Source organism: Pristiophorus japonicus, chromosome 32 (genome assembly GCF_044704955.1).
Source record: "Pristiophorus japonicus isolate sPriJap1 chromosome 32, sPriJap1.hap1, whole genome shotgun sequence".
Taxonomy (NCBI): domain Eukaryota; kingdom Metazoa; phylum Chordata; class Chondrichthyes; family Pristiophoridae; genus Pristiophorus; species Pristiophorus japonicus.
In genome coordinates, this window is record NC_092008.1 from 6,222,168 (window position 1) to 6,233,077 (window position 10,910).

At 44.6% G+C, this 10,910-nt stretch overlaps 1 protein-coding gene across 1 annotated transcript; it reads left to right on the forward strand.

Moving 5' to 3' along the window:
• Window positions 1-247: 247 nt before the first annotated feature.
• On the forward strand, window positions 248-4,440 carry LOC139240533 (probable G-protein coupled receptor 139). The gene is made up of 3 exons (XM_070869078.1): window positions 248-326; window positions 892-1,047; window positions 3,545-4,440. Exons 1-3 carry the CDS (start codon window positions 248-250, stop codon window positions 4,438-4,440), a joined length of 1,131 nt encoding a protein of 376 aa, XP_070725179.1.
• Window positions 4,441-10,910: the final 6,470 nt, after the last annotated feature.

Here is a 10,910-nt window from a genome sequence, read left to right on the forward strand (position 1 = left end):
AGCTGATCTTGGATGTGTGTGTAGAAGGGACAGGGCAGAGGTGTTTAACAATATGGTTGTTAGTTTTGAAAGGAAGCCGGGGTCTATGTTTGCTTTTCATAATAATGTTGGATATTGGATCTGCTTAGGGTGAAAGATGCATGATCTGACAGGGCTGAATGTGAAGAGCCTGCTTCGACATTAAATGAGTAAACCAGTTGTGGGCCAGATACGATCAAATCATTGCCTTGGACGCAGGAGAGCTACAATGGAACCCATTCCTGAGAAAATTACCAGTGTAGGAGATGGTAAGAGTTTTACCGAGGGCAAGGACATCAAAACTGTCAGTGAGTGACTGGTGGAGCTGATCGACAGCTGCAGATCTACCTTGGAAAATGGACAAGTTAGTCAGACTGCAGTTCACAAAATTCGTAAGTGAATTGTGGAGAGATTTTTCCACGTGCGTAGATGCAGCTTGAAGTGGTGTTGGAATGCAATAGGGGCTGTGGATGGTGATCGATTCACGAAGCTGTCGGAGTTGGCTGTGTATGTGACTGCACAAAGCGAGCCGACTGAGTTGGCAAGCTTGAAGAAATCAAGTTGACAATCAGTGTGCTCAGACTGTTGATTTAACATTTTTGTCCTTGCTCATTCCTAAAGTACTTTTAAAACAATGGGCCATTCTACTGTACATCCATAAGTGTATTTAGTATTACGAGGAGTGTTGGTTTGAAAGGGGTGAACTGAATGTGTTTGTTCATTGACTGTAATTAATATCAGACACCATAGATTAATTAAATGTGTTTGTTCGGTGACTGTAATTAATGTGACTCTCCATGGACCATAATTGTATCACTGGAGAGGTTATCGCTTCTATTAATGCAGCAAACATCTCGATGTGTTATACCACAGTCTCGCAGAGAGCATCAACTCCGGCACTCACTGTCACCAGCGGCTCTACCGAGAGGAGAAGAATGTATTTAAGAATCAATGAGTTTATAATACTAACGTTCGTTTTTGAGATAGAAATGATATACTACACCATTCTGGCTGTGGTCGGGGTCACTGGTAAGTCACTATGTCCGGCTACTCATGTTGTAGATCATGTTTAACTGATTGACTGCATTATCTCATTGCTATCACAATATCCAAAAATTAATTGAACCAACAGATTCTCTCTGGCTCTGGGGCTGATAATGTTCTGTGATTCCCCAATGTGACGATGTCACATTCACCCGTTGACTGGCCTGAGTGCAGTGAAGAGCAAATATCATCTTTTCATCTTTTCTCCATGTGATCGGGTCAGAAATCTGAATCATTTGTTAATTTCCAACAAAAGCAATCTCACTGGATGATTCTCTTGTAGTCTGTGCCTGTAAAGCGTATTCCATTCAATCGGACAGATATGTTCATGGGTTTCCAGAATCAATCAGCGTGCTCTGGGAACAGTGAATTATACCAAGTGGGGGACTCCAATCGTGGCAAAAAGCTCAGGAACACAGCGTGAATATTCGATAATGTCCGTCTTGATCCAGGTTCAGTCTGACGTCTCCATTTGTAAAATATCTTTCCCAGCATACGTCAGTGTTCTGGGAGGTTAGGATGGGAGTACAAATTCATTCGTGATTGAATGTATCTCCAGTTATAGATCAATGGATTGATTTCCGATCGTATCTGTGAACAAGAAATCTCCCACCGCATGTCCATCAAGCACAGTTCAGGAGAATCTCTCAATGAGAACTCTTCTGACTCTGCCCCATCTCTTGCTCTGCTAAAGTGCAACTGATTCTTGTTGATTGTCACTGGAGAACAATGAGCGGTGAGTTCACTTTATTGATGCCAATTCACCGCGTCAATTGAAGTTCCATCAAATCTCAACCACAGATACAGAACTCAGTTTTAGCGCTGATCTAGTTAGATTCAGATATTTAATTAAATCTCAACCACAGATGTAGAACTCCGGGTAAACAAATCACATAATTGGATGCAAAGATTTTAACACATCAAAGGTGCTAAATTTAATCTATGTTATATTAAACACAATCACAAAAATGTCTAATCACACAGCAGCGGACAGTTTGATCTTTGTGCGATTTTTAAAATCGAGCGATTAGAATTAGCTGCAAGTTATACACCACCGCCCATTGCCTTCACATTAATGCGGGTTGTAGAAGGCTGGATTGGATTCACATTGCCCATTTTACACCAGCACAGATAGATATAAATCGACCGAGCATCTAGGGTGAGAAGGAAACGTCAGGTGCGGGCCATCCTCAAAACAGGACTGGTCACAGCATTAGAACATTTATAGTCGAGATTATTTGAAACCATTTGGAGGATCAGTGAGTTTAAAGTCGTCTAAAATGTTATTTAATAATGTGTTATTTTCACGGGATGTAATATGTCAGATATAAGTGCATGTGGAAGCATTGCTCTGTTTTATTACATGCTTTCACACCAGATTAAAATTTTAAATTTTTTTCTCTTCCTAACTTCAAACAAAAGATCATTTTTGTGCCCTGATACCGCGTAGGAATGCCCTAAGCATTTGGCTCAGAGGGAATCACAGACCAGTTTAAACACAATAACCAAACTCGCTTTGCTCCCGTATATTTTGTTCATGCTCTTCCAGGGTCTATCTCAAGAGTCAAAGAGTCACTCTCTGCCGGTCACTGACTCACTCTCCCCTGGTCACTTACTCACTCTCGCCGGTCACTGACTCACTCTCCCTGGTTACTGATTCACTCTCCCCCAATCAGTAACTCACTCTCCCCCTGGTCACTGAATCACTCTCCCTGGTTACTGACTCACTCTCCCCCGATCACTAAATCACTCTCCCTGGTCACTGACTCACTCTCCCTTGGTAACTGACTCACTCTCCTTGGCTACTGATTCACTGTCCCCTGGTTACTGACTCACTCTCCCCGGTCACTGACTCACTCTCCCTGGTCACGGACTCACTCTCACTGGTTACTGATTCACTCTCTCCTGGTCACTGACTCACTCTCCACGGTCACTGACTCACTCTTCCCGGTCATTGACTCACTCTCCCTGGTTACTGATTCATTCTCCCCCGGTCACTTACTTACTCTCACCGGACGCACTCCTGTAATTTCTGCCGCTGAATTACGGCCCATAATGACCGACCAAGACATTTCAGCCAAAGTCCAATTACCCAAACTAACTCCTGTTTGCGTGCAGACTGGGAACAGAATCCCAGAAGGTCGATGGATCCAGGGTTCCTGCAACAGCAGGCAATGATTTAATAAACCTGAAGATGAGGACTAATGCCATTTCAGTATTGATCCTCTGATTAGATGGCACACTACTCTTGCAATATTAAATCCCATGCCCCGGTTCCATTTACCATTCTTTGCTGATTGGTGAGTTGCACAGTTTGCAATGTACATCCCGTTTCCAGCAGAAAGCCCTTTCTCTGGAACTTTATTAAATTCCATCACTGGCAGCAGTAATAAATGCAGAAATTTTACCCCAACCACTTCAACCCGCTGAATTCACTTTCGTCCTGTTGTGTTAATTTCCTTTTGATGTCCCTTCCTCACAGCTAACTCAATGACGATTGTGATCCTGTCTCGGGGAAAGTGCGGTCTCTCCAAATGTGTCACTCGCTACTTGGTGGCCATGGCGGCGGCGGATCTAATGGTCGTTATCACTGACCTGATATTGAGGCAGATTCCAATTGTTCATCGTCTGTATTTTGTGCGAGAAATCCCCGTGTGTAATATCCACGCCGTCCTGCTTTATGCAGCCACAGACTGTTCTGTCTGGTTCACCGTCACTTTCACCTTTGATCGATTCGTGGCAATTTGTTGCCAGAAGCTGAAAACTAATTTTTGCACTGAGAAAACCGCGGCTGTGGTTCTTGGAGCAGTGACTGTGCTGAGCTGTTTAAAGAACATTTTCTGGTACTTTATGTATTTACCTTGGTACAGGTTTGCCAATACCCCCTGGTTCTGTTACGTGAATGTTCTTGTTATGATTTCACGTTTGTGGGGAACACTCGAGCTTCTTCATTCTATTGTCACCCCTTGCATCCCATTTGTTCTAATTCTGCTCCTCAATGCTTTAACCATCAGACACATTTTACTGACCAGCAGAGTCCGCAGGAGACTCCGGGATCACAGCAGCGAGGGGATTGCCAGTGACATGGAGATGGAGCGACGAAGGAAATCCATCATTTTACTGCTCATTATTTCAGGGAATTTCATTCTGTTATGGGCTGTGTTTATGTTGTTTTCTATTTGGAACCGGTTGTCGTATTTACTTTCTGCTACTATACATCTACCTTTTTACATGAAAGAAATAGGATTTATGCTCCAGCTCCTGAGTTGCTGCACAAACACTTGTATTTATGCCATGACCCAGAATAAGTTCAGAGAGCAGTTGAAGAATGTGGTGCTATGTCCGTATCTCCGAATTGTTAAAATCATTCAATGGTGAGACTGAATGTAGAAGATGCAGCATCAGAAATCAACATGATGTACGGAAAGGAGCGAAGCAGGAGAATATCACGGTGAATATCCACGGTTTCTCATGTAGAAAACAAAATAAACTCAATATAGATGACATTGCGACAGAAAGGAAACGTTACCTGATGTGGGGACGTCGAGGTTTAACACAATCACATATTACACAGACGTAGTTAGCACGGGTTGACAGAATAGTATCACGTTACGAGAACATAATTAACCTGATAAAATACATAACAGACCCGAACCTTTCAGGGATTTTGATCTAGATAGCATGAATATTCAAGACGATAAGGTTCGGACATGCGCTGAAATAGTTCGTCGGATTACATAGCACATAAGCAGATAATTCGGGCCATCGTACATTTGCCAGCTCTTTGAAAAAGATGTGCAATTAGTCCCACTCAGCTGGTCTTGCCTCATAGTTTTGATAATTTTACCTATCAAATATTTATCCAATTCCTTCGTGACTGTTGGTACTGAAGCCGGATTATCCACCCTTTCAGTCTCGTCATTCACGACAATAATTAGAGGTGTCCAAACAACTCTTTATTTCTCCATTAGATTTCTTGTCAAGAACTTAAATCTGTGTACACTGGTTACCAAACCTTCTCGGACCTGTGAAGTAACAATTCCACGAATTTTAACAGCCTCTTTTTAATTGTACCATTTAGTTCATATTGCTTATCCTCATTTGTACCTACAATATGCTTCACTGCACAATTCTCTGCTTCAAATGTCTACTGCCATGTTTCTGTTGAAGTCACTCGCCTGACTATGTCCACCTGGATTCTGGTACGTTTCTCCCGTTTTACTACATTCGCAACTTTGTGTCATTTGCAAACTTGGATATTATGTTCTGTGTACTCAGTTCCAGGACATTAATACATATCTTAAAGGAGCAGTGATCCCAACAGCGCTACCTGGCTGACACCATCGGGTACTTATCCGCTGTCTGAATAACAAAAGTTCAGCAATACTCTCTGCTTTCTGCTTCTCGGCCGATTTCGTATCTCGGCAACCACTGTCCCTTTACTACCATGGGCTTCAATTTTGCCAGCAAATCTACTATGCGGCAGTTCAGCAAGTGTCGTTTGAAATTTCGTCAAATAAATTAATCAAGTTAGTCAAGCACGATTTGCCTTTGACAAATTATACTAGCATGAGCAGTTTAGGCCACATGTTTACAACACCAGCTGAATCCTTTGCAGGTGAAGAATTTTCGGTACCACTCGCAAGGACACTGCAATTAAAGAGTTGTATCAATTATTTGACAAATAAAGTGTATTAATCGGATACCTCAATCGTGAAACTTGAGTTAAGTGTAAGTATGATTGACTATCCCGGAGACCGAATATAATTGGCGACCGTGTCAATACTGGCAATAATTTATTCTTTCATTGTCTGATTTGTTGCCTACCATCTCTCGTCAGACACTCCCATACAAAGCAGATAATGGAATATGGAGTATCTGGGCGAATATATAGATGCACATTGGATGTAGCATGAGGACTAGTAATCTCACGGGAAATACAGATCCATGAGTGAGTTAGTCCGGATACTGGGTAATGGAAAAAACAAGGTTCCTGTGTTACAAGGGATAGTTGTCAAGCCTGAGATTCTATCCGAATCTAATCAGCATCACAGAAAGCAGTGTGACTGATTGGAGGAAATGATTCGTGAGAAAACTTCGGTAAGAGTATTCGTCGTATGATAAGATTGAAATTAATAATGGAAAGGATTAAGGAACAATCTAAAGCAGACATTTGAAATTGGAAGGTGGAAAACTTCAATGGGAGGAGAGCGTATCTAGCCAAGGTAAAATGAAACCAATGATTGGGAGGATCATCTGAAACAGGACAATGGGTGATCTTTCAGGAGTATCAGGTACAGGCTAGGGATATTCCAACACGAGGTAACGACAAGTGAATCAGAAATACGGCTTTTTGGATGACGAGGGAGATTGAGAATATGATTCAACAAAAAAGAGGGTATATGATGCATGTCAGGAGAATTCTTCAAGTGAGAATCAGCCCAAATGCCATATGTTACGCGTGGAACTGAAGAGGAAAGTGAGACTGTCAACTTGATAATATGAGAATAAAATGGCAATTAACATAAAAGTGAATCCAATATCTTCTACCAGCAGGGAAAAATAAGCGTGTAATAAGCGATGGGGTGGGGCTTTTAAGAGCAAAGAAGGTGACATATGGTTAGAGGTGCAGCGCAATGCTGGAATGCTTAATGAGTACTTTGTATCACAGTTTACTAAGGAAGAGGATGTTGACAAAATATCGGCAGAGGAGGAGATTATAGAGGTAATGGATGGTGTGATAATTGATAGGCAGAATGTACTGGAAAGGCTGTATATAATTAGAATGGATAAGTGGCCTGGATCAGATGGCTTTCATACCAAGTTTGTAGATGAAGCGGGGTTGGAGATAGCGGAAGGGATTGGCATGATCTTCCAATCTACCCTAGTTGCGGGGGTGGTGCCAGAATGTTGGAAATGGCAAATGTGACATCCTTTTTCAAGAAATGGTGTAAGTCAGTTTTGGTAATTCCAGGCCGGTCAGTATAACATCAGTGGTGGGGAAGGTTTTAGAAACAATAATGAAGGAATACATTAACAATCACGTTGGAGAGATGTAAGTTAATTAAGGACAGCCAGTACTGATTTGTGAAAGGCAGATCGTGTTTGACTGAGCAAATTGATTTTTTATATTAAGTAACAGAGAAGGTTGATGAAGGAAATTCACTGGATTTTGTCTGTATGGCTTTGAAGAAAGCGTTGGACAAAGTATCACATAAAAGGGTCGTTAACAAAATTGAGGCTCTAGGAATAGGAGGGCCCGTGTCAGCTTGGCTTAAGGACAGAAAACGGCGAGTCATTGTAAATGGTTGTTTTTCAGACCGCCTTCAACAGCCTGCTCGCCATTGTCAAGAGACTTAACTGTTCCAGCCACGTTTATAATGTGGCTACAAGAGCAGGGCAGGGGCTGGGTATTCTGTGCGGAGAGGCGCACATACTGATTCCCCAAACACTTCCACCATGTACAAGGCAGATGTCAGGAGTGTTGTGGAATATGCTCACCTTGCATGGATGAGTGCAGCTCCAACAACAGTCAAGAAACTGTACCATCAGGGAAAAAGCAACGCCATTGACTGAAATTTCAACCAGTACAGTTAACATTCACTCCCTTCTCCACCTCCATAGATGCACTGCACCAACGCTTCAAAACCCGATAACCCTACTGCCGAGAACTCCCGAGTATTACTGAGGCCCAGTAAGGGTGAAAGGTGCAGGCTCCAGGCCAGACCTGCACTATGTAAGTTCATCTCAGGAGGGAAGCACCGATCACCATACAGACCAGAATTGGCCTAGGAAACATCCCCAGTCTGTGTTGAGTTATCTGATGTCACCTGTTGACGTATGAGCGCCATAGCACAGGGCAGTCTGAGGCTGCATTCCCGCACTGTGCTGGGATCGATTATCTCACCCAGTGTGATTCTGGGACCCTCAGAGAGAAGCAAAGGCCCAGGATACAAAACTGGCTTGTGGTGCATTAGCTGGTCTCACCCGGCAGGGTACTGAGCCACACAGAGCAGGTTGGGCCCGGGCTTCATTCCCGGCCTGTGGTACGTCAGATCATCTCAGGAGGTGTGCAACTGTGCCAATACAACATCATAAATATCCAGGCTTCATTGCTGGCCTGTGCTGTGTCAGCAGATATCACGCGGCGTGGTACTGAGCCCAACACAGGGCAGTTTGAGCCCATGATCATTCCACGGCACGTGTTGTGTTTGCTGATATCTGTTGGTGTGGTACAAAGCCATAAACCTACAGGAAACGGCCAGGTTTTACCTCTGCTATATGCTGAACTCTCCGATCTCACCTATTGCCTGGGCATGAGCTGGGTAACTGTCAGATTCTAAGTCGAAGGTCCAGGCTCTGTGCAGCAGCTGTCTGGGTTTGTGTTGCAGATCGCTGGGCTGTGCAAGATCTATTTGTGTGAGGGTTGGAGCTGTATGGGTCTTTATGTTATATCTTGGTCAGTGCAGTTTAGCTCTATGTTTGTGTTGGAGCAACCAGAGGCTATGAAGAAGCTGAACGGTAATCGAGCTGAAAAGTTCACTCTGTTCCTCTCGACTGAGATGTTACCTGATACACTGAGTATATATACACCATTTTCCGTTTTCGTTCAGATTTCCAGCATCTGCTTTATTTTGCTATTGTTCTACAAATAAGCTGTCAGGATCTGTAAAGGAGATGCCTGGCTCTGTGTAAATGCTACCTGGGTCTGTACAAATGCTGCCCGGGTCGATGTACGAGCGCACTCGCTGTGTATAGGAGCAATTTATGTTGCAGCTCAGTGTGTCAGGGCTGGAGCTGACTGCGTCGGTGCAAGTGTTGCCTGCGACTATTCAGCGTGTGGTCCTGTCTGCGTAGGAGCATCTGCTTCGCTGCGGAATGTCTCGACCTGATCTGGAGCTCACTGGGTCAGTGTGGGAGCTGCCTGGATCTCTGTTGAAGCTTTGGATTCAGTGTCGTTGCTGTCCTTGTGAAGTGAGCTGTCTGGGTCTCCCAAAGAAGCTGTTTAGGAACATGTAGGAACTATATGCTCCTTTCTATAAACTGTCTGCGCTAGGGTAGGAAACACTTGGGACTGCACATATACTCCCTGGGTCCTGGTAGGAACTGTCTAGTTCTAATCTGGACCGAATGGATCTGTGTAGCAACTGCCTGTGTCTGTGAAAGTAGCTGCTTCCTTCCATGTAGGAGCTTCTGTGGCTTTGTTGGAGATGCATTGAACTGTGTAGGAGTTGTCTAGGGCTGTTTGTGGGATGTTTGGTTCTGTGTAGGTGCTGCTGGGTCTGTGCACAAGCAGACTGTGACTGTGTCGGATCTTTGGGGGCCCGCAGAGGAGTGTTTGGGTCTGTGTAGTTGATCTCTGGGTCTGTGTAGGAACAGTACCTGCCTGCATAAGAGTTGCCTGGCTCTGTGCCGGAGCGTCCTTGGTCTGTTGGGTCAGAGTAGGAGCATTATCATTATGTGTAGCGACTGTCTGAGACTGCGTTGGAGCTGTCTGAGCCTGTGTAGTCGCAGTGTCTTTTGGAGCTGTCTGGATCTACGTAAGAGCTTTCTGAATCTGGATAGGCTGAGTCTGGGTCTGTATAGAACAGTCTAGGTCTGTGTAGGCAGAGTCTGGGTCTGTAAAGGGACAGTCTGGGTCTGTGTAGGCAGAGTCTGGGTCAGTGTAGCTACAGTGTGTGTCTGTGTGGGCAGAGTCTGGGTCAGTGTAGGCACAATCTGGATCTGTGTCGGCAGAGTCTGAGTCAGTGTAGGCACAGTCTGGGTCTGTGTGTGAACTGCCTGTTTCTGTGTAGGCAAAGTCTGGGTCAGTTAGGCAAAGTCTGAGTCTGTGGTGGGAATATACTGCTTATCTGATTCTGATTGTTTCTGCCCTCCATTGGTCTGTGCAGCAGTTGTCTGGCTCTACTCCGGAACTGCTTTGATCTTTATTGGTCGGTAAACCTGTTTGTGTGTGCTGAGATTTTGTCAGTAGTTTCAGTCTCCCCGTCCACTCCTGCACTGTGTGAGTAAGTTTTTCACGTTTACATTTACAGACTGATGATCAGGGGCGCTGGAGCATCAGTGAATCCGGGTGAGCCAGTGGACAATCTGCCCAGCCCCGGCCCCTAATGTGAGGATGTGAGGATGACATGATCGGGCCGATTGTGCTTGGGGCTATGAACTGACAGTAAACCCCTCTGATCCAAACAACACTGGCCACAGCCGCAGATTCCAAAGGTCGCTTCCGGGGCGGCTGTTCCCTCACATGCTGCCTCGATGTCTACTCAGTGCCGTTGCTGATAAACTGTCCAAATCTGAAGCCTCACACCAAACTAATCCACCAACTCTGCTGCTACATGCGATGGGCTCCTGGTGCTTCGATACATTAACTGAGTTCAATAACTGCCCGAGCGGCACTGTGTGGCACTTCAGCAGACAGGTAGACAAGCCAGTCAGGGCAGTCTCGGTCTCAATCGCTTTGTTTATCACGAATGGCCAACACATGGTTTGATTGTGGGATCATCTTGAGTAGGCTTAGTTACAGCATTGGTTCAGAGGTAGGATTCTCGCTTCCCGTTTATTGGCTCGAATATGCGAGAGGTCCTTTGTTCAAATCCCAGAAAAAGCGCTCCTGTACGCTCTATTTTAGAAAATTAACTGTCTTTGAATCTTAGAAACATAGAAACATAGAAATTTACAGTGCAGAAGGAGGCCATTTCGGCCCACCGTGCCTGCGCCGGTCAACAAAGAGCCGCACGGCCCTCGGTCAGCAGCCCTGAAGGTTACATACCAACCCATAAACAATAACGGAAAGGCAAAGAGCACCCAGCCGAACCAATCCACTCCACACCACTGCAACACCCCTA